We start from the raw sequence: 27099 nt of genomic DNA on the forward strand, positions 1-27099 counted from the left end.
AAAAGCGGTAATTGAGCGAAGGCGCTCTTCTCATATACATGTAGATGTGTTAGGGCAATTTGCCGAAAACAAGACCATATAAGAAGCGTGACGTCACGAACGTGGGAAATTTATTGTTTACAATGCAAAATCGACAATTGCAAAGTTTTTTCTAATGAAAAAAAGCATTTTTTAGTTAATTTTGATGCGCTGATCTCGAATTTCAAGTTATTATTATAGTCATTAAATATGTATTTGTTAGTTTAATTTAATTTACAAGTAAATAGTGTTAGTTATTTTGCAACAAATAAGTATATTGCAAATTCGAATATACAATTGCGATCGTAACGTATTAAAACAGAAGCAAGAATTTGACACTTTGATAACTAATTTTTAATTGAGTTATGAATAAATAAAAAATCTATAATTTATTTAAACAATTAAAATTGCATTGCTAGATAGCGATTCGACTGTATATATCTATAAAATTAATGATAACGACTGTTACTCATTTGCTGATTTTTAAATGGCTAAAAGAGAAATTTACAAATTCGTTTTTTAATTATTATTCAAAATTGGATAGTTAAATTAATCGTTTTTATTTTGAATAATGTTCCACTAATCACAAGCGACTTTTTTATATAAAAATTTTCCGTAAATTTATTGTAAATTTTGTGTTATTTGAACATCAAAATTATATCACTTATAACTTTGGAAGGCGATTTTTCCTTGAGAAATGATTTATGTTACAAAATTTGTTATATCATATTTGATTTTTTAAATCACTAAATTTCAATTTCGATCGAGCCATTTTGCGACAAAACCTGTATAAAATTTATGCTAATTTCAAAAATAGCGTTGTAGGGACTACCAAGCGTAGAAATGAGCCAATTTCGCAAGTATAAATTCGCTCGTCGCTGCGGCAAGAGGATTTACTATCCTACCTTGCTTAGCAGCGCGAGCATTGAATTGAAATAAAGACTCAGCTATTTCTTAAGACTAATTTCATTATTCAGTGGTTAGCCTGCTAATTCCTTTCCTTACGATATCTAAGCGCTCAACTCATAAGACTCTCTCTCTCTCTCTTATGAGAAAAAGTAGCCTTAGAATATCTCCTCTCTAAAATCATTAATTGTCTAGATATAGAATTGAATATTCGTTGCGGCGCTCTCGGGATTGTCCCCGATAGATGCAACAATACAATATAATAAAATTATATTTTAATACGGCTCATCGAAACAGCAAATATTGTTTGCTATTCGGTGAATATTGAAATTTCAATGATGGTAGAGTATACACGTGTCAACTTCCTGCTACTCTCGGAAACGCGATTACAAATGAAACATAAAGAGTTCGAACTATTTACTTGACTAACGCGAGGTAGAATTAAACGTTACAATGAGGTTATTTGTTTTTTGAAATATAAATAATTAAATTCGAGTCAGATGTTTTTTGTACGTTCAACAACGAAATATATGTGTCAAAATAATTTTCAGTGAGACATTTGTTTTTTACCATTCAAGCAAGATTTCTGCAAAGTTTCAGATTGATTCCATTAATAAATACTAGAATATAACCATATCACCAAAACAGCGCATTCGTGACAATAGCCGCGTGGAGCTGTAACAAACGAATAGCGATGCGGCACCTCGCTGCACATAGCAACCATGTCGAATAATTATCGATAACAGCAAATATAACATTTAAATCATACTGGCTATTATAAAATTAATATTTGAATATTACTAAAAGTACGAAATTGTGATAGAACATATTATTATTCACATAAACTTGCAATTACTAGCATGTAATTTGTTAGTAACATCTGTTTTAAATTGCAAGTTTGCATAAATAGAAATATGTTCTATCATAATTTCGTACTTTTAGTATGATTTTTCTGTTTTTGTAAAAGTATTCGCTTAGTCTTTAAGAGGGTAAAATCAAGTAAAAGTCATTCATATACAAAAAACCACACTTTTAAAATTGCCAGACCTGTTGAATTTTCAGTTGATCAAAGGTAAACTTGGAAAGTATTACTATGAAAATTAGTTATATATATAGTTTACTTCAAATAAAAAAATGTATTTGAGTTTCTTAATTTAAAAATGTTTATACAGCATATTTTATACAGCAAATGAAAATTAAATATATATAACTATTAATATATTTTAACTACAAACTCACCTTATTAATGTATAATAATAACCTAGCTTAACTTTTAAGAATTTTTCAATTAGAATTTGTATTGTCCAATTAAAATTAATAAATATATTGTTTATATTTTTATTTTTCGTAATTTAATGTGTGAATATTTTTAATAAAAAAAAATTAATGGTAATAAATAGTGAAATAGTATACTTACAATCATTCAAAATCACTTCTTAAATAATAGATCTTATATTAATATTGTAATATTCTAAACTATTTCTATAAGTACTTTTAGTTACTTCAACAATTCTTGTATAGTTCTAATTCCAAAATGAAGATTCATTTTTTAATTTATTTTGATTAGTATTTCAATATCAACTAAATATACTCGTATATTTTCTGCAAATATACCGATTCAAATTTAAAATATTTAAAATATCACTTTGGTTATTTGACTGGTTCAACTTCAGAGTTAATAACACAGACCAGTAATTTTAAGAACCTGAAACCACACATAGTATACTTAACCCATTAACGACCAAAGAGGTCAGTTTTTGAACATATTTTTGATCGCAAAATTTATTTGTAAAACGAAACAATAAATTGATCCAGGGTACCATACCTTATGTTTTTGGGTGTGCTGAATCTAAATCCGGGCTCAAGATTCAAAAATTTTGCTTACAGAATTAAATATGGCCGATTTTTTATAAAAAAATAGGGAAATTTTGAAAAAAAAAATTTTTTGGAATTTTTTTTCTACCATAACACATGTTAATCTCGAAATCTTTCTTTAACCATGAGTGCACAAAATTGTTGAACTTTAACAGAAAATTTTTATATTCAAAGTTTTTTTTCCAAAATGGCGGAAAAAATGCCAAAATCTGGAAAAAAAATACGTTTTAGGTTACTATTTTTTTCTCAAAAACTATGAGGTTCGGGAAAAAACTTTATATTACAAAAATGACTTATAATTTGTCAAGAAAAACTCTGAAATTTTTTGAAATTTTTTTTTAATTTTTCAAAAAATTACAGAATTGAAAATTTCACCAAAATTTCAAAAAATTCTGTAAAAATTAAAGTGTATTCTTTGACTAATGCTAAGACATATTTGATCTTTTAAATTTTTCCCGAAAGCCTATAGTTTTCGAGAAAAAAATTCTCAAACAATTGAGGAAATTTTATTCAACCGTTTCAACTTTTGGAATTTCATAAGATAAGTTGGGGTGCAAATGTACGGGATTTCCATTCTCCATGAGGTTGGAGGAAAAAATCGTATTACCTGAGTATTCCCTGAGTGCTCATAACATTTATATTTAGATTTTACTCTCAGCGTAGCCCATCTCTTCTCTTAGAAAAGTTTTACCAAAACCTATTTGGGCAGATCGATTGAAGTTGATAAACATAACGTGGTTTTTCAACTCAAAAGTTATTCAAATTTATTCTTTGAAATTAGGAGATTTTCTTAACACTTTCGTGTTTATACTAGCAATGCCTCGAAAAAGATCGAGAAGTGCTGTTTCTTCTGAATCTGGAAGTGAATCTGAATCATGCACCACAGACGATGATGAAAATTGCATGATACCAAATGCAGAATATTCTGGTTCGTAAGATTCTGAAAATGATTCAGATAGTGATTCAGATAATTACCGTGATGAAAAAATACCGAAAGCTACTTACAAGAGAGTTTCAAAAAGTTATCAAGCTGATCAAGCTAAGCTTGAAAAAGATCATAACTTTGATTGAAATGAAAAATTATATTATCGATGCATGTAAGGAAAATCATTTTGACTTATCATTAGTCGATCTAAATACATTCATTGGAATCATTATAACAAGTTCATTCAATAAATGAAAATCTCAAAGAGATTATTGGTCAACTGACCCTTTTTTATCTTGTGAAAAAATTTCTTCAGCAATGTCACGATCTCATTTTGAAATGATAAAGTCTAAATTGAGATACTCAAAGGCCAAAGATAAAGATCCACAAGATAAGGCTTGGCGAGTTCGTGCTTTGTTGGAACTGTTTCAAAAGAATATTCTGAAGTTTGGCTTTTGGAAATCAGCTTTATCAGTGGATGAAATGATGGCTAAATCGTATGCTAGAACGAGTTTGAAACAGTTTATACAAGGTAAACCTACATGATTCGGTCTTAAATTTTGGGGTTTGTGCGCTGCTAATGGATACTTATTCAATATAAATTTATACCGTGGAAAGAACTCTGTAATAGGAGATAAGTTATCTAAATGCACTTTAGGATATCGCGTGGTTTTACATTTATTGAAGCCTTTTTTTGAATTGACTTCTGATGCAAAAATTTCTCTTTATCATCTTTATTTTGACAGTTACTTTACAAATTTAGATCTTGTTGTGCATTTAAACCGATTAAAATTGAAATGTACTGGAACTGTTAGAGACAATCGTGTCCCAGTAAAAAATGTCATTCATAAAAAGGCTCCACGTGGAACATATGCAGTAAAGCATGAAAAAAACTCTGGAATAAATTACATCACGGTTATGGATTCAAAGCCAGTATCAATACTATCTACAGCTGCAGGAGTCACTCCATTATCATCAGCAAAGAGATACAGTTCGATCGAAAAAAAAAGTCGATATACCAGTTCCGCAAGCTTTTCACCTTTATAATTAGTCCATGGGTGGAGTTGATGTACACGACGGTCACTGTAACAATTTGTTGCCAAGTATTCGTTTAAAGAAGTGGACGTGGGTGGTTTTCATCAGACTTATCCATGCAGCAATTACAAATACAGTTGTAATATTCAATGCTGCTGATGATAGTAAAAAAAAGTTGGAACTAAAGAATTTGCAATATCAATAGCGAAAAGTTACATTCATGATGCTGAAAAAAATAAGGAAAAGCATACAACAATTCGAAAAAAGAAACAGAAAAAGTTTTCCATTTGTCCAATAAGAACATATGTGTACCGTGAGAAGTGCAATTTGTTTTTTTGCAGTGCATGCATGAAAGCAAAGCATGTCTGATTACAGTGAGAGGCCAGCGAACTCACTATAAAAAAGCACCTCGTAGAGTGAGAGGCAAGGGGACTCACTATAAACAAGCACCTCGAAAAAGACATGATTTTACTACGTATACGCTGTTATCTCTGGGTTACGCTAAGAGTAAAATATAAATATAAACTGAAAGTAGTCACACTTTAGAGATACTTACGCAATACTTTATTTAGAACCTCTTGATAAATTAAACTTCGGTACGTTTATACCCCAATTTATCTTATGAAATTCCAAAAGTTGAAACGGTTGAATAGAATTTCCACAATTGTTTGAGAATGTTTTTCTCGAAAACTATATGCTTTCGGGAAAAATTTATAAGATCAAAAATGTCTTAGAATTAGTCAAAGAATACTCTCTAATTTTTCCAGAATTTTTCGAAATTTTTTTGAAATTTTTAATTCTGTAATTTTTTGAAAAATTTTCAAAAAATTTTCAAAAATTTTAGAGTGTTCCTTGACAAATTATAAGACATTTTTGTTATATAAAACTTTTTCCTTAACCTCATAGTTTTTGAGAGAAAAATAGTAACCTAAAACGCATTTTTTTTCCAGATTTTGGTATTTTTTCCGCCATTTTGGAAAAAAAACTTTGAATATAAAAATTTTCTGTTAAAGTTCAACAATTTTGTGCACTCATGGTTGAAGAAAGATTTCGATATTGACATGTGTTATGGTAGAAAAAAAATTCCAAAAAATTTTTTTTTTCAAAATTTCCCTATTTTTTTATAAAAAATCGGCCAATTTAATTCAGTAAGCAAAATTTTTCAATTTTGAGCCCAGATTTAGATTCAGCACACCCAAAAACGTAAGGTATGGTACCCTGGATCAATTTATTGTTTCGTTTTACAAATGAATTTTGCGATCAAAAATATGTCCAAAAACTGACCTCTTTGGTCGTTAATGGGTTAATAGATTTTTATGCGCTGATTCCGAGTCTGGACTCAGAATTTCACTATTACCTTTGGTTTTTCAGATATATTAACCTGAAAGCGTCAAAAACACGCTTTTTTGCTATATTTGACCACCTGTAACACGACGAAGGATTTTTTTTACGTAATTCTGACCACAGTTCCTAAAAGAGCAACTCTTGGGCTAGAAAAAGCACTATTCAAAATTAATATTATAATTTTTTCAATGGAGATATGGTCGTTTGAAAAATGTTAGATCTGAATATTCTACTATAGGCTTGCTAGAGCTTAGAGTTGCTCTTTTAGAAACTATGGTCAGAATTGCACAGGAAAAATCCTTCGTCATGATACAGGTGGTCAAATATAGCAAAAAAGTGTGTTTTTGATGCTTTTCGGTTATGATATATGGAAAACCAAGGGTAACAGTGAAATTCTGAGTCCAGATTCGAAATCAGCGCGTAAAAATCTATTAAGTATACTATGTCTACTTGTTGGCCTGTGTAATTGTTCCACAATGTAGATCAATTTTAGATAAGAATTTGTATTATCTATCGAAAATCTTTCTAAATTATTAACAGTCTGCTCCTGCAGATATGTTAATTTAGTGTCATTCAGAATCTGATTGAATAAATATTCTGAAATCAGAATAAATTTCATTTAGTTAATTTTCATATTACTTTGTAGATATTTAAAAAAATATGGATATAGTTTATTTACCAGAATTGTTATTATTTTGGAGAAAATATTCTTTTTCTTCTATATCACACGTAGTACATTTGCAATCCACGTTTTTCTGACCAAAATAATTTTTACTATAATAACACAGGAATTCCTGTCTAATTTTGATATTTTTAATGATTTTAATTCTAATGACATTTTTTTGACAATAATTAACATTTGGAATCAGGATTAGTCATGGCTTAAGAATGACGCAGGGCTAAACATAACAACATTTTTTTTAATTTTCTGCTTTTCATATTGGAGAAATCTATTATTTGTTGTTCTAAATTTTTTTTGCTTCCTCACTAATTATTTTGTAAGTGTCAAGTATGTCAAAACCTGTTTTTTTTTTTAATATCTTGTTCTACTTGAATCATAAAGCTCTTGTTATTGTCGCCTTTGTATTTCCTATATTCTTTAATAGGAATGACTGAATCATTTGAGATTACTTTAAGATATTATCTTAAGAATGGATCCTGCCAAGATAAATATGAAATACGGAATCGTATATGTAATTGATTTTTTCACAAAATTTATCAAGCTTTCTTGTAATAATCTGACATTTTTATTATAATCAGGTAAAAATGTGCTGTGCATAATTTATATTATTTTTTCGAATATTTTGTGGTACAAAACTTTCTCTAGACGTTTTTCTGCTTTCGAATCCTACACAACGATCTAGTATCAGCACTTTACAAAATGCGCAAGGTTGCGGTGAACGGGGCCTAAAATGGCGGCGCCCTTATTTATCATGCGATAAGATGTTTTTCCGATCACACGCTGGCGTTGTTGCATGTAGATATGGCTATTAGGTTAGAAAATAAATTAACCTTACAGCGACTACCTCAAAATTAAAGTTCAGCATCATTGCATTGGCTGATCCGTCATTAACCCTCTCCTGCGCACAATCGAATGCATTGTTTGGTACCGCACTTTTACGGCATCTATCTTGTGAACGAGCCAAGACGTACATTCCCTCGTACAAACAGCAGCAGACGACGGCATCGTTGAACGCTATCAACAGGAAATCTGTACGAGCAAGTCAGAGCCGTGATGTCATCATAGTAAGAACACAGCACGGAACTCGCGCCGTGACGTTATGTCACAGCGGCCCTCACAATGCACTAAACCATGCACGACGGCGCAGTCATGCGCTCTACGTAAATGACATCGAACGTCTACATACGTACAACCTCTACACATTAGTCCGCCTGAAAAATAACTAGCCCCGTTATAATTCCTATTTAATTTAAATTCTACAATGTACTGAGCAATCGACAGAGTACTCATTCTGTTTGAGAATAGTTTAATTCTAAATTATTTAATATAAATTTTCAATATGCAAGAACCTTTTTATTCATTCATAACTAATATGACAGACATAGTGAAATAAAACTCATACTGATGTGCTACATTCACATGAGATCGCCCAAAAAATAATCAACAGAATGTCCATTAGACATGAATATTCATTGTCAATTGTTTAATAGCTGTCGGGTCAAACCCAAATACCTAAAAGTTAAACCTAAGTACATAATCTCAAGCCTTTACGGCTTCCGATGAACATATGCGACTTTCATATATAGATTGGTGATAGCGGCGATGGCCGTGCGAGCTAACGCTCGCGCGTATCGTTTTTGCCCGCAGTTCGTGGGTTGGGTTCAATCCCATCACGATCCAATTTTTTTTTCACTTTTTTTTTCTTTTTTTTTTATTGCGACGACAACGAAAATATTCTGTTCAAATTGATTTGAATTTATTGTTATTATCGCTGCAGTTGTCAATTATCAATTATAAAGTTAGGAATTTTAATTAATTTCTTTCCATAAATTTTTTATTTTTTTATCTTATAATATGAAAAAATATAATGTATTTTTAGAGATTTGAAGATTTCATCATAATATGAACTATGTAAAAACTTTATTGATCTCGTATATCAATCTTATAATTATTGTTCTATAATTATCAAATATAATTTCTTTTTATCGCTTTTTTAATTATTAAATGTGATATTATCATCAATGTCGAAATGATAATGACTCTTTTATATAAAAAGATCAGAAGCAATGATGTTAAATGGAAATTTTACGAAAGTTTATATAAACGAAATACTGCAGGAAGTGTCTTACGAGTATGTCCAAAACTAACTCAACACCATGTATTTGTTCCAAAGTCTATGAAAATGCGTGTTTTTCTTGCAACACAGGTACTTTCAATATTTGAAGACACTGCATATTTTTCAAACATTTCGTACTCGTACCTTATGAGTAATCGCTTTATAGAATATCTGGAATACTAATTTAAATTCTTTAACTATTTCAGTTATTCAGCAATACTGTTGCTCATGTATTTCAGCTCTATTATACATTAGATAAGAGAGAGATCAACTATAGTGAATTCGAAGGCTACGAGGCCACTACGCAATTTACGTTACAAATTAATAACATATTTGATGTGCTCAATCGCTCTTACAAACAAGAAGGGAAAAAAGACAGTGCAGATTTTGAGGGTTTTTTTTTGACAATAGCTATTTGTACATGATATAGTGTTACAAAATATATAAAACGAAATTATTATTTATAAGTAATTGATAAAGCATTAAAATGTCTGGATGAGTGGGAAAGGACGGCAAAAAGTAAAGATGACTTTTTGACAAAATCGACTGCGGAGGGATTAAGAGTAACATTACACTCGACGCGTGATCTATGCAATTATTTATTGGATCACTGTAGGTTTGAGTACGTTTGGACAAGTAAAATGAACCAGGACTGTTTAGAAGTAAGTTACTGCTCTGATAATACTTTATTAATATACAGTCGTTTTTATCCTTTACAGATATTTTGTTTACAGAATAATTTGAAAATATTTAATATTTTGTTGGTATTTTATGAACAGATAATACAAAATCACAAACAATAACGTATTTAGTTATGTTAAACCACCACAGAATTATCTATTTCATTTATTACTAAGAAAAAGTAATATTATAATTCAAATAAATTTTTTTTCAGCAATTTTTTGGATTGATCCGCCAAGCTGGTTGTCAAAATGGTCACCCGATAATGCAAACATTCAAACAACTGTACCATCTTTTATCTATATATCAAGCATTGAAGTCCCCTAAGTATGGCAATTGTACTATGATACATACGAGAAGATGGAACTACCGAAAGGAAAAAAATTACATTAGCGCATTTAAAGCTCATCTTCCCCAATGTTCGTACAAGTTGTAAACGCGAGCGCTTGTTAAAATTACAAAAAGAACTCCATAATATGATCGACACGCAAGATTGGGATTAGGACAACTTAATCGAGGCGGAATACACTACTAATAAAGTGGATGATTGTATAATTTATTACCTTAGCGGCTATGTAGCTAGGAAAATGTTGATATGGACCAAATGCAAAGATTGCAAGACTGCTTTAATTTCGGCATTCGAAAATCTTATCAACGACTGTTCAGCAGCAGAGCTTTTGAATACGAAGACAATGGGTCAACTTACTCATCCGAACCTGCATTTGTTTAAATTGTATCATAAATTAGAGAGGCTCTTTCAAAAATATTTAGATAATGCTAGAGTGTACGATCTAGTTTTACAAGATCTACTGGCTGATGATGGATACCACTTTACATTTCCTTGCGAAGAACATAAGGCCAATACGGTTTTGAGGTGTCTAGATTATTATTTAACAATGAGAATGCATCAATACGTCAAGCAAAAGAATAGAGATTCGTGCAAGAAAAGTGCAGACATAAAGAAGAAATCAAAATTTTATTCCGAATAAACTTGCATTCAATATTTGGAATATACTATTGATATTTTACAAATTTTTATCTACAAGTCTATAGGAAACGTCCAGTTACAATCAGTAATTTTAAACCTGTACGACGAGAACTAAAATTAATTTATTTATCTTATTGTAATATAAGAAACGCTATTTTGTGAGTGATTAAAAAATATCATTTTCCATTTCTTTTTTCTGAGATACACTGCTTTTTCACTTGTGACGGTGTTAAAATCACTAGGAATGTCTGACATAGATAAAAAGGAAATTTGTATTTTATTTTATCGTGGTGTTGTTGTTTGTTACGCTCGAGATTGTACTGATTTTAAGTTCCTATTATTAATATGAGCGTTCGACTCCTCTTTGTTTTTTTTTCTTAGGATGTAAAATAGTTTCATTTAAAATAGTTTCATTTTCATTTATATTTATCAATAAACGCTATTTTGTGTGTGATTAAAAAATATCATTTTTTATTAAACTTTTTTCATTAAATTCAATGCATTACTGGACAAAATTATTCATATCTAATAACATGAAATGTAGAGTAGTTATAAGAATGATATACGAGATCAATAAAGTGTTTACATAGTTCATATTATGATTAAATCTTCAAATCTCTAAAAATACATTATATTTTTTCATATTATAAGATAAAAAAATAAAAAATTTATGGAAAGAAATTAATTAAAATTCCTAACTTTATAATTGATAATTGACAACTGCAGCGATAATAACAATAAATTCACATCAATTTGAACAGAATATTTTCGTTGTCGTCGCAATGAAAAAAAAAGAAAAAAAACTGAATCGTGATGGGATTGAACCCAACCCACGAACTGCGGGCAAAAACGATACGCGCGAGCGTTAGCTCGCACGGCCATCGCCGCTATCACCAATCTATATATGAAAGTCGCAAATAGGTAATTCTAGGCTATTTCGATTGACTTGTAACCCTTAGGTTACGGATTTTTTTTTAATTTGGCACAATTGTTGTACACATAAAACTGAGATTTTTCCCAAATTTTGGAGACGATACATTAATTATATCAAAAGTTATTAACAATTAAAGAAAAATGATAAAAAATTTTCAAACAGCTATATTTTAAAAACTAATAAAGATATCGAAGTCGGATTTTTTTCAAAATACTTATAATGCCTTAAAATTTCGAAATAATTACAACAATAAACAATAAAAATTTTTTTTCGAAAGTTATTAACTTTTTGTTTAAACAATTGCTAATATCTCAAAAAGGATATTTTTTTTTTGAAAAATTCTTGCTCCTACGTATTACTGAGGATTTTTGCTGTCGAAATCAATTATAAAATTCAAGGGCCCGACATATCGGAAAGCGTAGCCCTAATCAAAAGAAGACGCCTCGGCGTAAGGCTGCGGTAGCGCTCCAGCGGACTCACGGTCGAAAGGTACTTTAGCTTTAATCTAAAAAACTAATAAAGATACCGAATCGGAGTTTTCCCAAATTACTTATAATACCTTGAACTTTCGAAATAATTACAATAATAAACAATAAAAATTTTTTTTCGAAAGTTATTAACTTTTTGTTTAAACAATTGCTAATATCTCGAAAAGTATTTTTTTTTTTTGAAAAATTCTTGCTCCTACGTATTCCTGAGGATTTTTGCTATCGAAATCAATCATAAAATTCAAGGGCCCGACATATCGGAAAGCGTAGCCCTAATCAAAAGAAGACGACTCGGTGTCCGGTCGCTTCTTCAGGAATACGTAGGAGCAAGAATTTTTCAAAAAAAAAAAAATACTTTTCTAGATATTAGCAATTGTTTAAACAAAAAGTTAATAACTTTCGAAAAAAAATTTTTATTGTTTATTGTTGTAATTGTTTCGAAAGTTCAAGGTATTATAAGTAATTTGAAAAAAATCCGATTCGGTATCTTTATTAGTTTTTTAGATTAAAGCTAAAGTACCTTTCGACCGTGAGTCCGCTGGAGCGCTACCGCAGCCTTACGCCGAGGCGTCTTCTTTTGATTAGAGCTACGCTTTCCGATATGTCGGGCCCTTGAATTTTATGATTGATTTCGATAGCAAAAATCCTCAGGAATACGTAGGAGCAAGAATTTTTCAAAAAAAAAATATACTTTTTGAGATATTAGCAATTGTTTAAACAAAAAGTTAATAACTTTCGAAAAAAAATTTTTATTGTTTATTGTTGTAATTATTTCGAAAGTTCAAGGTATTATAAGTAATTTGGGAAAACTCCGATTCGGTATCTTTATTAGTTTTTTAGATTAAAGCTAAAGTACCTTTCGACCGTGAGTCCGCTGGAGCGCTACCGCAGCCTTACGCCGAGGCGTCTTCTTTTGATTAGGGCTACGCTTTCCAATATGTCGGGCCCTTGAATTTTATGATTGATTTCGATAGCAAAAATCCTCAGAAATACGTAGGACCAAGAATTTTTCAAAAAAAAAATATACTTTTTGAGATATTAGCAATTGTTTAAACAAAAAGTTAATACCTTTCGAAAAAAAATTTTTATTGTTTATTGTTGTAATTATTTCGAAATTTTAAGGCATTATAAGTATTTTGAAAAAAATCCGACTTCGATATCTTTATTAGTTTTTAAAATATAGCTGTTTGAAAATTTTTTATCATTTTTCTTTAATTGTTAATAACTTTTGATATAATTAATGTATCGTCTCCAAAATTTGGGAAAAATCTCAGTTTTATGTGTACAACAATTGTGCCAAATTAAAAAAAAATCCGTAACCTAAGGGTTACAAGTCAATCGAAATAGCCTAGAATTACCCATATGTTCATCGGAAGCCGTAAAGGCTTGAGATTATATACTTAGGTTTAACTTTTAGGTATTTGGGTTTGACCCGATAGCCATTAAACAATTGACAATGAATATTCATGTCTAATGGACATTCTGTTGATTATTTTTTGGGCGATCTCATGTGAATGTAGCACATCAGTATGAGTTTTATTTCACTAAGTCTGTCATATTAGTTATGAATGAATAAAAAGGTTCTTGCATATTGAAAATTTCTATTAAATAATCTATAATTATCAACCAATAAATTACAGTAAGAGATCAAAAGTGATAAACAATGAAACGAACGTTATGCAATTATCATAACCGTTACGAATTGTGCTTTCGAATCAACACGTTGTATTAATGTGTACATGTGAACGCTCGCCCCTCTCTACACAGCTCACACATACTAATGCGCTAAGAATAGGTGTGTGCTGTGAGTGTTCATCGATAAAGGCACGCTCTCGCCTGTGTTCTTGGGATAGCAGTCGGCCCATCTTTCTAATATTCCACCGTGCTCATGACATATTCATCATCAAGATAATTATTTTTTTTATATGTGAAAGTGCTTCTTGTAGATTTTTAGAATCGATTATAATGGATTTGGTATACGAGGTGTGTTCAAAAAGTAACGAGAATTTTTAAATTTCGCGGGTTTGGTGAGTCCGCTTGTATAAAATTTTTTTTTATTATGTTGGTACACATGCCCCTGAAGTACGATAAAATTTTCAGCAATATTCATTGCTTACTTTTTAAGTGGCAGCCGCTAACGTTAGACGTGTTTTTCGAGCTCGGCGATTTTCGTTTGTGAAAAAAAATGGATCAAAGAATTTGTATTAAATTTTGCGTAAAAAATGAAATAAAGTGTAGTAAAGTTTGTCAAATGTTAACAAAAGCATATAGTGAGTCTGCTATGAGTAAAGCAAGGATTTATGAGTGGTATAAGCGTTTCCAAGATGGCCACGAAAACGTTGAAGATGACGAACGACCCGGACGCCCAAGCACATCAACAACCGATGAAAACGTGAAAAAAGTGAAAGAAATGGTTATGAACGATCGCCGAATCACAATCAGAGAAGTCGCTGATGATGTTGGCATATCAGTTGGCTCATGCCATCAAATTTTTTCGAATGTTTTGGGTATGAAACGTGTGGCAGCAAAATTCGTTCCAAAATTGTTGAATTTCGAACAAAAACAGCGGCGAATGGAAGTTGCTCAGGAGTCGCTAAATGAAGTCAATAACGATGCAGAACTACTAAAACGTGTTATAACAGGTGACGAAACATGGGTTTACGGATATGATGTCGAAACTAAGGCTCAATCGTCCCAGTGGAGGCATTCTGGATCGCCAAGACCGAAAAAGGCTCGATAAGTACGGTCGAATGTGAAGGTTATGCTCACTGTGTTCTTCGATTAATGGCATAGTGCATTATGAATTCTTGCCACAAGGTCAAACAATCAATAAGCAGTACTACCTACAAGTTCAACGTCGTTTGCGTGAAGCAATCCGAAAAAAACGCCCGGATTTGTGGCAAAACAATTCATGGCTTTTGCAACAACGATAATGCGCCTGCTCACACTTCATTGCTTGTTCGTGAATTTTTGGCCAAAAACGAAACTGTAACGATGCCTCAGCCTCCATATTCGCCAGATATGGCTCCATGTGACTTTTTTCTATTTCCAAAAATAAAGAGAACATTAAAAAGCCGTCGTTTTACAAGCATAGATGACATTAAAAGCGAATCGCTGAAAGAGCTAAAAGCTATTACAAAGATCGAGTTTCAAAAGTGTTTCGAGGATTGGAAAAAGCGTTGGCATAAGTGTATTGTATCCGAAGGGGACTACTTTGAAGGCGACAACATTAATGTAGATGAATAAATAAATATTTTTTTCATAAAACGAAAATTCTCGTTATTTTTTGAACACACCTCGTATACAGGGTGGGCCATTTTAATCTATAGTGAACAATATCTCAGATGCTTGTGCACATACGAAAAAATGTTTCAAACAAAAGTTGGAGGGGATAATGGGGGACATCTACGGGTACTAATGACTTTGACCTTGAAGTCGGGTTTGAAGGTTATTTCAAGGTCAGAGTCATTTTTTTAAATGGAACCACTTATTTTTGACTCCGGATTTGAAAAGAGCGGGAAATTTTACGTTCAAAATGATATTTTTATCAAGGTCATTGGTAAGGGCAAATAAAGATTAAATTTGAGCAAAACGTTAAAAAACTGATGTAAGCTTGGAATGCACGTTGACAACGGCACCTCTGGTTTTGAAATCTGGATCCGAAAAAATTAATAAGCCAAAAACTCAACAACCCAATAGCTCAATAACCCAATAACTCAACAACTAATACCCAATCAACCAATAACCCAATAACACAATTTTCTTTGAAAGAATTTTTTCTGATTAGATTTGTTTGATAAGTGTTGATTACTTTTCAAAAATGTCACACAAAAACTCTTAGTAAAATGAAAAATTCTAGTAGTAAACGTTACTACCGCTAGGCGGCGCACGCCAGAAGCTTTTCGGCGATAAAGAAAAATTAATCAGAAGAGATAATTATAAGATATTATTCAAATGCAAGTGTAGTTAATTCGTACTAAATCTTGAAAAGTTTTACTTTTCACCGACATTAACGTCACTTACACTTGTTTTATTCAATTTTGATATTTTTGATATCTTTTTTGTTTGTCTTTAATAGATTTTGTATTTATCTGCAAAAATTAAGTTTTAACAATACATCGAAAGAATTGAATTAATAGTTGTTCAAAAACAAAAATTTTGATTAATTTGAATTTGCTTAATTGTTGCCTATTGTACTTATTTGTAAACTAAAATGGCTGATTACCCTCCAGAAGAAATCGTAGATATTATTTTGATTTTAAAAGAGTGCCGAGGAGTTTATGAGTATGCAGCCGAACTTTATGCTCTTCGTTTCCCACGTAGACGGCACCCAACTAATGTTACCATTCGAGATCTTACTTTGCGAGCTCGGACTGGACGACTTCATCGTGAACGTTGTCGTCACGAATATGATGCAAATGATAATCGCGTTATAACGATCCTTGAAATTGTCCACCTTAATCCTCATGTTAGTTCTCGGCAAATTGAAAGAGAACATGGCATACCAAAATCGACAGCTCTTAGAATTCTCAGAACGCTGAGATACCATGCTTACCACAACACATTAACTCAAGAACTAACGCTTCGACAATTTGCAAAAAGTCTTCTATTTTGTCACTGGGCGGTACAGCATCCAGAGTTGATTCAATGTGTTATGTTATCAGATAAAGCGACATTTAAAAATACTGGTTAACTAAACAGACATAATTGCCATTACTGGTCAATCCACATTGGCATCGAAGCATTGACAACCAACATCGTTGGAGTTTAAATGTATGGTGTGGGATTGTAAATGGCTATTTAATTGGCCCTTACTTTTTTGACGCTAATGTAAATCAACACAATTTTTTGCAATTCTTGAGAGACCATTTACCTGGTTTACTTGAAGATGTTGATTTGGAAACTAGACAAAGAATGTGGGTGCAATTAGATGGTGCATCACCAAACTTTGCTCGAATAGTAAGAAATTATCTCAATGAACGATACCTAAATCAATGGATTGGACGTGGAGGGCCCATTGCATGGCCCCCTAATTCGCCTGACTTAACTTCACCTGATTTTTATCTTTGGGGATACCTAAAAAATACTTGTTATGAGCAACAACCAACGACACGAGAAGACATGATGGAACGCATACGAAGAGCTTGTGCATCAATTTCAAGAAATGTTCTTCTCTCATCTTTAACACATTTTTTGAGAAGATGTCAATTGTGCATTGAAGCTAATGGCGCTCAGTTTGAGCATTTACTTAATGGTTAAACGTAAAATTAAGAATGCTTCACTGGAATAAAATAACCCGAATAGTGAGGGGCAAGGGGACTCACTGAAATAAAGCACCCTGAATAGTGAGAGGCAAGTTGACTCACTGAAATAAAGCACCCCGAATAGTGAAAGGATTCAATTAAATCATACATCCCAAAGGGAACATATTTCTATTACGTTTACGTCGTTGTTCCTGATAAGAGCAAAAAATAGGAGATTAGTACTGAATAGACAGTGGTAATAATTGATACTTGGCTAGTCCAGGTTTTGAATAACTAAAATTTAAAAATAAGAACTTTGCTTTGCATTTTACAACAATGTATTTCAAGTTACTTCAACATATTTACTAAAATGAATGCGATCTTACCATAAAAAATTCTCAACAAAAATTTTGTTATTAGGTTATTGGGCTATTGGGTTATTGAGTTTTTGGTTTATTAATTTTTTCGGATCCTGATTTCAAAACCAGAGGTGCCGTTGTCAACGTACATTCCAAGCTTACATCAGTTTTTTAACGTTTTCCCCAAATTTGACCTTTATTCGCTCTTACCAATGACCTTGATAAAAATATCATTTTGAACGTAAAATTTCCCGCTCTTTTCAAATCCGGAGTCAAAAATAAGTGGTTCCATTTAAAAAAATGACTCTGACCTTGAAATAACCTTCAAACCCGACTTCAAGGTCAAAGTCATTGGTACCCGTAAATGTCCCCCCCATTATCCCCTCCAACTTTTGTCTGAAACATTTTTTCGTATGTGCACAAGCATCTGAGATATTGTCCACTATAGATTAAAATGGCCCACCCTGTATAATCAGCAAACTCCAAAAAGGAAATTTTTACATAAAAAAAAGGTGTAAAGAAATGTAAGCTGAAAATTTAGGTCATAATTAGCGACTGCAAAGGTTAGTATTGTAAAATTTGTGCCCAAAAAATAATGTAAAAAATATTTTATCTCTGAAACAGGTCCATCCATTTTGTGTAGGTTTAACTTGGGGCCTGCTATCTAAGATTTGTATACAAACTATAACTTCAGATTCGTAATCAGTGACTTGAAAAACATGAAAATGACTGGAGATCTGAAAATTCCATAAACACAAACTTTAGCCGACAAATAGGTCTGCCATATTGGATCCGACATCTTGTATGTTTACAAACTTTGACTTCATATTACTAATAAGAGACCTGAAAAAGCCCTCAAATACGATTACCGGTCAAAGAATTTTATAAAAGCAAACTTTAGCCGAAAATAAAGTGCCATGTTAAATCCGCCATCTTGGTATATAGGTTGTTAAATATTGACTTGAGATTCATAATTAACGACTCCAAAAATCATCTAAAAATAGATTTACATGATTATAAATACAAAAGCATTTCCAAATCCCATTGTTTTGTGAAAAAATGACTATTTTCTTGCATATTTTATTTGTTATAAAAAAATGGCAATTTAAAGTTATAATTTTCTATGGATTTATGTTTTTTGACATATCAGATATCTAACAAGAAAAAAAACACGTAAATGGTCAATTTTAAGCACTATAAACAAGAAAATCACGTTTATGATAGGTGGTAAGTATACTTACCACTGCGCCAGAAAGGGCTAAAAAAGATCTTGTCCATCAGTATACATAAATAATCACCTAATTCCACAAAGAAACAATGCTAAATATAGCATTGAATGTACCTGGACTAAAACTGTCTTGGGGAGACCACATTTGGACTGAAAGAAAACAATTAAATTTACAGACAAGAAAATATTATTGGCTACTCGGGAAAAAATTCAAACATCAACTAAAAACTAGCTTCTGGTATACAAATCCATAATTACACCAGTTTGAACATATGGTATACAACTTTGGAGCACGGCTATGAAGTCAAATATAGATATTATAGAAAACTTTCAAAATGAAACGTTATGATGTATCACTAATTCACCATGGTTAACAAATAAATATATAAGGAAGAATGACAACATAATAATAGTAAAAGAAAAAATAGAAGCAACTTAGTACTTCAAGTAACAGACAAATGAAATTGTTTTCATCACTCCATCAATGATGAACATTTCTGTTGACCAGTTAACCAACTTTGAACTCAGCACGTCTTGTTAGTTCCCACTAATTAAACTGGATAAAAATTTAATTTAGTTCTTGGCTAAGTTGTTCTTAGATTAATCAAATTATTTACATTTAATTCAATACCAAATACTGACTTTGAGCCCAATAAAATTAAAATTAATGAAAAATAAATTAAGCTATCAACTAATTATTAGTAGATCGAATACATTGACGATATTCAAAAGAAAATCTTTCATCATTAGAAAAAAAATTACTATCGAGCCTAATAATAATATAATGCCTAGTGAAAGCATTTACAACAAAATAATTGATTTTCAATTAGCAAACTCAATTGGATGTTTACTAGGCTTTACTCCACGGCAATAAAAGTTATGTCTCTGACATGTCTATGGCCATTCTTAAAGTGAACGCTTTACGTGTTAAATGTAACATAAAATCAGAAGCTCATAATAATCGACATAAGGGTCATAATATTCACGAGTTCTTTTCTGCTGAAACACTAGGCTGCAAAATAATTGAAATGAACAAACAGATTATATATCTACCTTTGTCAATGACCGTGATCGTTTAAAATTCTGTTCGGTAGATCAAGAGGGAGAATTGATAAATCTTCGAGATGAACTTATCACGATTCGTTTACATATAAAAAGATTTTCGTAATGGGAATAGTTCACAATCCTAAAGTAGTGGCTATATAAATACTCCTTTATGTACTCTGAAAGTCAATGAGCGATATCTATTCAAAAGACTAATACGATAAAATATACAGTTCCTGAAGTTTCGGCCTAAACGGAATCGTAAACGCCATTCATAAGGAAAGACAGTCCATTATCGATTTTCTTTAAACTTTGCATTCGTGTAGGGTGTCAAAAACTATTGAATACGTGTTATTTTTAGCGGTCCATATGGTAATTTCGAGGATAAAACTGTGGTTAACAATTATATATACTTACCGTGTATTTCAGTGCGTAAGTTGATGAGACGTTAAATTCAAATTATCATATCTCGTTGAAAAAAAGTGATATCTGAATGATTCAAAATTTATTTTGAAGAACAAAGTTCATACTTTGAAATGCATTGATTAATTTTACCGAAAAAAATTATCTTTCGATGTTACATAATCTCAACTATGTGTACAAATTGTATTTTTTACACTTTTAATGTAGTACGTAAGGAATCTTGAATTTTTAAAATATTTATAATATTTCTTTTGACATTTCTTTTTCATTCTTTACAAATAAAAAATGTGATTTTGGGTCCGATTTCTAAAATTGTCTCAAACCTGGCCCAACATTAAATTTCAAATGTTAACCTTTGTTATTTATCGTAGATTCGAGTTCTGGAGGAAATTGCACATCCAAATATGATATCTAATTTCCATGAAAAAGTTTACATTTTAAGATCAAAATGTTTTTCTGAATAGGACAATAGTAATTTTATTTTTAGTTAAAAATTCTTCTAAAAAAAGTATTATTGCATAGTTGTCAGCTTATAATTATTAGTATTATTATTTTTTGTTTTAATTAGAGTGGGATCAAACCAGGGTAATCTGCAACCAGATTATCACCGGTGTCGTTAATGGTAGCCACAGCTATCCGCTCCTAGCAACCGGTGGTATGACGGGTTCCTTGAATCTTGATGCATAGATAAAGATCAGGAGACCATCTAAACTTGCCATTCGAGCGACCCAAAAAGGATACAAAAAGATGCATCTATTACGGGGTGATCAAATGGAACCTACTTATGTTTGACCTGCAACGTGGAACCACTTTCATATTACCTCTCCGTTGATGCTCTTGTCCAATCGTCCGTCTGTATCGTAGTTATTCGCATCTTTTTGATCCATCTCATTCATCCATACGCACTCTCCTTTCTTTCTCTTATCCACTCTATTTCTTTTATTCTCCGTATATTTGCTCGGGTTCTAGGCATCCTTCTGCCTTCTTACGCTTCAGGACGGTTTCGATGTACACCGTCACCGCCTCCTAATTTTATTTACTCTATAGCATCCTCGCCACAGTATTTTTAGGCATAAGGATGTCTATTTTATGTTCCACTTATCGTCTGTGTTCGTTCCAGTGTCTGCACTCATAAAATGTGTACTGTGCGTTATCCTTGTCGTGTTCGTAGTTCTTGTATGATGGACTGTCTACTTTGTTGCGTTTGTATAAGTAGTATCTGAAGTATATGTGTCCGTTAAGGAGCTGGGTAAGGTAAAAGACCAGATCTATTAGGATCACTCCTGCCACGATCAAAACGGTCTCAGAGTCCACGATCAACGTCCTGTATATGCTCGCGGTTCTCTCTGTACCCCCTATCTCTGTACGTTAGTTAGCTGTACTAGGTATTTTTTAACGTCTAACGCGTCAGCACAAATCTCTGCGCCGTATAGTAAAATCGAGTAGGTCGTTGCCACAAACAGTCATTTCTTCCATTGTCTCGATACGTACATATTCGTCATCAGGCGGCAGAGATAGAAATCTCCCTCCATCGCCCTGTCGACCGTCTCTTGTATGTGTGGCCAGAAAACCAGTTTTGAATCGAGGGTTACCCCTAGGTACTTTACCTTGTCTCTGATCATGATATGTGTCTCCTCTACGGACATTAGGATGAGAATTTCGATCCTCCTCTCCATCAGCAGGATTAGTTCCGTCTCGGTCAAAGCCAGCGTCAGTCCGTGCTGAGTCAGCCATCTGTTGATCCTTCTCATAGCTTTATTAAGTAGCAGTTGAGTGAGTTCTGAGTTATGTGTGGTTATCACCACAACTATGTCGTCGGCGTAGGCAACTAGTTTAATTTCCTTTGGCATCTCGAGTTTTAATAGTCCGTCATAAACTAACGCTAGTTTCGTGTACGCTAGATTTACACACTCGGAATATTATTCAGGCGTCGACGAATTCACGCCTTCCGAATCCATCCCTTTTTAAATAATTTGTGTAGATAGACGCGGGTATAAACTTCTGGATAGTCAGTCGAATTTTTCCGTTACAGTATGAAATGACCATTTTTGTCTATGAATTGGACTAGACGGAGCAAATGGCTACAGCTAAAAAGAGCAGAAAGAAAGGTCCTTTTTGGTGCAAGGAAAGAATCACTGAGGACTTGAGTGCTCGGTATGAGCAGTTGAGAAGACGAAAATTGGCCCTATGGGTCATCCTCTGCACGTCTTAGATGCGATAGCTGTAACAGTGATTGCTAGAAACCTTTCTTCGATAGCACCATCGGTGACATTGCCGTCTGCAGTGGCGATGTTATCGATCAATGTTCGTGACCAAGTAAGGGCAGCCGATTTGCATCGCGAATATTTTCTATTTCGCCCACCCTCCCTTATTCGCACTCTATATTCCCTATCGCGATCGCTCTTCAGTATATGCACGCACCAGTCTCCATGCGCGCGCCTAAACGAACATCTATTCGTCACGATTTGAGATTGTGAGATTTATATTTAAGCATTAAATTTAATTTATGGATAATTGATATGGATAATAATTTGCAAGAATGAGGATATGCAGTTGATAAATCGTTTTGAGAACATAAAAGGCTATATTTTGAAATTATTAGTACCAATTGATGATTTTATAATCATCTGTGAAACTGAAATTCATATTATTGTCTTAATATTTATTTAGAAGAGAGAGAAAGTCAATAAAATAAAATGAAGGAATATACATTTTTATCGTTTGTTGATTGTAAATTAAGGTATGCAGGCAACAAAAACTAACTATCAAAATATTAAACCAATTAAATTCGAAGAATGTTCACTGGTGTTTCTAATATAGTAACCACTATCATTAATAAGTACATAAAGTTTAGTATTGTATAATAGTATAATAGATTGATACATTTTATTAATCATTGGTTCAATTAATCTTTTGAATAGTTTTTTCGATACATCTTGAAATGAATAAAAGTTCATCAATTTTTGTTAAAAAATAGGTACAAGTCTATTTTCATTTATCATTGAATATTAATAAATGTAGTCTATTTCAAACTGCATAGGTTGTTCATTTCTACGAGAATCTCCAAATTAACATATAAAGAGTTTAAATGTTGTAATAAATATCACATCATATTATAATATAAAATTGTTATTATTTATTTTTGGATAATAATGGCAAAAAGATTTATAGTTTGGAAAAAAGAACTTGGAAAAAAAAATTTGGTAAAATTGTCGGCAAATTACCAGATATTCAACAAATTATATCAAGGCAGATGATCAAATTTATTGATTTACTAAAGCATTGGCATTGTTATGAGATGTCCGGGATTATAAAAAGTCTGGAAATACATCAAAAGCTTTATACTTTGCAATCAGTTACAAAAACTAGATATTTTAGTAGTACCTACTTCAAATATATTAAACAGATATATTATACTGCAATAAACTGTACATATGAGATTCCAGGGTGTTGTGTTTGAGAATACAAATATTATTTTAATTTACATGATCCAAATAAGTCAGAAACTTACATTTCACATTATAATTTCAAATATAATATTTCATATAAAAATAAAGTGCTGATTTTCCAATCTATATGAGGTTTAAGACAATAAAAGCAAATAAAGTATTTTAAGCTACAATTCAAAAGATTGACAAAATTTAATTACATAAATTTACAGTCTGATACAACCTATTATTATTATTTCTTTAAGAACAAAGTTTATATAAAACGCTGCAAAGGTATCTGTATGCATTAGTCTTAATTCCTTAGTCATTAGCATTTAGCTCTCGTGCCATTTTTAGAATATTTTTTATAATCATTTTCTTAATACATTTATTTAAAAAATAATTCACATTAATTAATATATTTGAAAAAATAACAAGAATTGGCTTGGTCTGAAATATTAGATTCTACATATTCTAACTTGATTTTCTTTAGTTCTTAAAGATTTTGATTAAAACAATCAAATTATAAGAACAGTTTACTTATATTTCTTTAGTATATAATATTTGAACAAAGAAGTCACTAGTGCTGTCATTTTTAATAGTATACATAGTAATATCACTGAATCAATAAGAATCAATTGTAGCATTTATAAATTGAATTTTATTTACAAGGTTATACACATTTATAAGCTATTTTCAAAAGCAATTAAGTCTTTTTTCAACTTAAGTAAAATTATGTTGTTGTTGCTTTTTTCATTTTTATAAGAATATATAAGAAGAATATTACTATTAATGTAAAATACAGCTTAAAAACTTGGATATTAATATGGTTTTTGGTGTTTCTTGATAAGGATATTATAGAAACTCTCGTGTATAACAGATTAACTAATATTTAATTACCTGAAAAGCTTCTTCAAACTCGTCAATTAAGTTACCATTTCCATTTGTAGAGGTTGTCATTATAAAATAAACTAAATGTTATTTTTGAATATTCAAACATTTAAGTCAACAAAAATTATGTTTCAATTCACAGTAGTTTATTGTTTTCTTTTTTCTTCGAAAACTCATGAAATCCATCATTATGACACAAAATAGATGAAATATTTTTAATTTTCATATTAGCCAGAGATAATATGAGAGATTGCTGACGCCTGACGGCAATCTATAAGAGCGTGTCCGGCCGAAGCCACTGGTTTGAGCGCCCCGTCGCGGCCAAATGGTCGAACCTAACGCATAGTTTGAGTTGAGCCATGGAGGGGGCAAGAGACCGTGCGTCGGCGAGAAGGAGAAGAGGGGAAAGCAATGCGTGTGCGTTTGGCTAGCTTCGGCTGTAGAGAGGGAGAGAGAGAGAGAGAGCGAGAAGGAGAGGCGGAGCAACGGTAGCAGTATGTCCCTGCTTGCTTGAAAGCTATTTTGACTTTGGCGAGCTTGACGGTCTGCCGCGCGCATCGTACTATACTATTAATACGATGCTTATCTTTATGCGTTTTACAGGTTTATCGCGGAAAAATGTTGCCGATAATTATATCCTAAGCCCAATTACTCCAATTCCAAGCTCAAATGCTAATTCCCAAGCTCCCGCGCTTTTCTATGAACATATGTAACTTCCATACTATACATTTTCAGTGTGCTGGTAGCTGAGGTGGCTAAGGCGCGCACTCGTCCACTTTGTTTTTGCTTTCGCGGGTTCGAGCCTCGCTTGATCCACTTTTTTTTTTCGATTGAACAGTTTAATTTATATTTTAAATATGATACAGTATTATTTTAAGTGATTATTATGTATCTATTGTAACTGCAAGATATATTAATAAAAAATCGATTGAACATTATAAATAGCGTGTTTCCTGATTATTGAAAGGGCGTGAGTTACTATAGCAATTGTATTTTCGAATGTCCAAACATGTCACCAATCCAATCACCAATCAAATAGATATAGTCCAGTTGAATTAGCACAAAAAAGTTTGAAACATGGATGTGAGAGGTGGACGAAATATTATTGCTCAAATTGCTCGAAAATGTTATATTGAACTACGTGGTATACTTTGCACCTCAAACTTCGCGGTGCGTTTTGCAACATATATGCACTTGCATGCCCTTTATTTAAATAAACCATATTTTTTTATGTAATAAAAATCAACAAAAATTATAACAACCAGAACTAGTAAAACTATGACAAAGGAATTAAAGTAGTTTGATATCCGTATTTCTCACGATTCACTATACCAAATTAAAAAAAAAACGTCAAAATTGGTTGATTAGAAGCCAAGATAAATAGATGTAAATAGCGCGCAACGATTTTAAACTCGCCGATTTAGTTGTTGGTCGGCGCGCCAGTTCCTCCCACCACTATCACTTTAGCGTCGGAGAGCAGATTTTTCTCTTCTTTTCATTATTCTCTTCTTTTCATTCTTTTAAATATATACAAGTTAAGTATTTTTTTTTTAAAGATGTATAAAGTAATTGCTTCAACAAATACAACGGTATTATTACTTTTTTTTTTGCAAAATTATTGTTCAATAGCCTCGAATAGCTACTTGACTTTGATACTTCATAACTCTGAATAAAATTATTTAAATTGAGCATGTGAGACGTTAAAAGATTTCTTTTTTAAAATACTTCACAGTGAATATTTCAAATTTCGATTTCATCAAAAAATCGCGTAGATATTGCATTTGTTATTAACATAAAAATCGGTCGGTTTTTTCAAAAATTCATACGGGTTGATAAATGAAAAAAAAAGGTCTATTAAATCACGGGATATGATAGTTTGAGTCTTGAAGTACATGGAAATAAATCAAGACCACTTTCAATGGCCTCTGAATAAATCTATGTTATAGCAAAAAGGTTTATCTCATTAAGCATCAGCCTTATAAACGTTTGCGATAACTCAATAACTGAAAAAGGTATCGAAATGATTCTCTTTTCGTTTGATTCGTAACAATGGACGTTTTCAAAAAGTAAATTGTTAATAAGGTGCACTAATATTGTCCAGTTAAATTTCGAGTGCAAAAAAAAGCCTTTTTGTAAAATTTTTTTTATTTATTTCGCCATTAAGGCTGGTGAAAATGAATTTTACAACTTTGAACTATATCATTTTATAGCAAATTTCACGCTCTACAACTTCACTGTCATGTATATTTGTCGTATCTATCATATTTTATGAGTAAAATGGGAAAATGTGTCGAGAAAAAGCCATTTAGTATACCACGTTGTTTACTATAACATTTTCGAGCAATTTCAGCAATAATATTTCTTCCACCTCTCACATCCAACTTACTCACTCACGTGTTTTTTTCGAACAGATATCAAACACGACAAGGGGAAGGAGAAGATATATATATATATATATATATATATAAATTACAGGCTTCATAAATTGTTC

At 31.8% G+C, this 27099-nt stretch overlaps 1 protein-coding gene across 3 annotated transcripts in view; it reads right to left on the reverse strand.

Moving 5' to 3' along the window:
• LOC131663662 (mediator of RNA polymerase II transcription subunit 28) overlaps positions 1-24863 on the reverse strand; it is a 399554-nt gene extending 374691 nt beyond the window's left edge. For all 3 annotated transcript variants that reach the window (XR_009301873.1, XM_058934192.1, XM_058934193.1), the window contains exon 1: positions 24618-24863. Coding sequence is in view for 2 of the 3 variants with exons in the window: in XM_058934192.1 (XP_058790175.1) it covers positions 24618-24677 (60 nt within the window). In the remaining variant the exon portion in view is untranslated. The remainder of the gene's footprint in view (positions 1-24617) is intronic.
• Positions 24864-27099: the final 2236 nt, after the last annotated feature.

This window comes from Phymastichus coffea, unplaced genomic scaffold (assembly GCF_024137745.1).
Source record: "Phymastichus coffea isolate CEN01 unplaced genomic scaffold, Cenicafe_Pcof_1.1 PCOF00037, whole genome shotgun sequence".
Classification (NCBI taxonomy): domain Eukaryota; kingdom Metazoa; phylum Arthropoda; class Insecta; order Hymenoptera; family Eulophidae; genus Phymastichus; species Phymastichus coffea.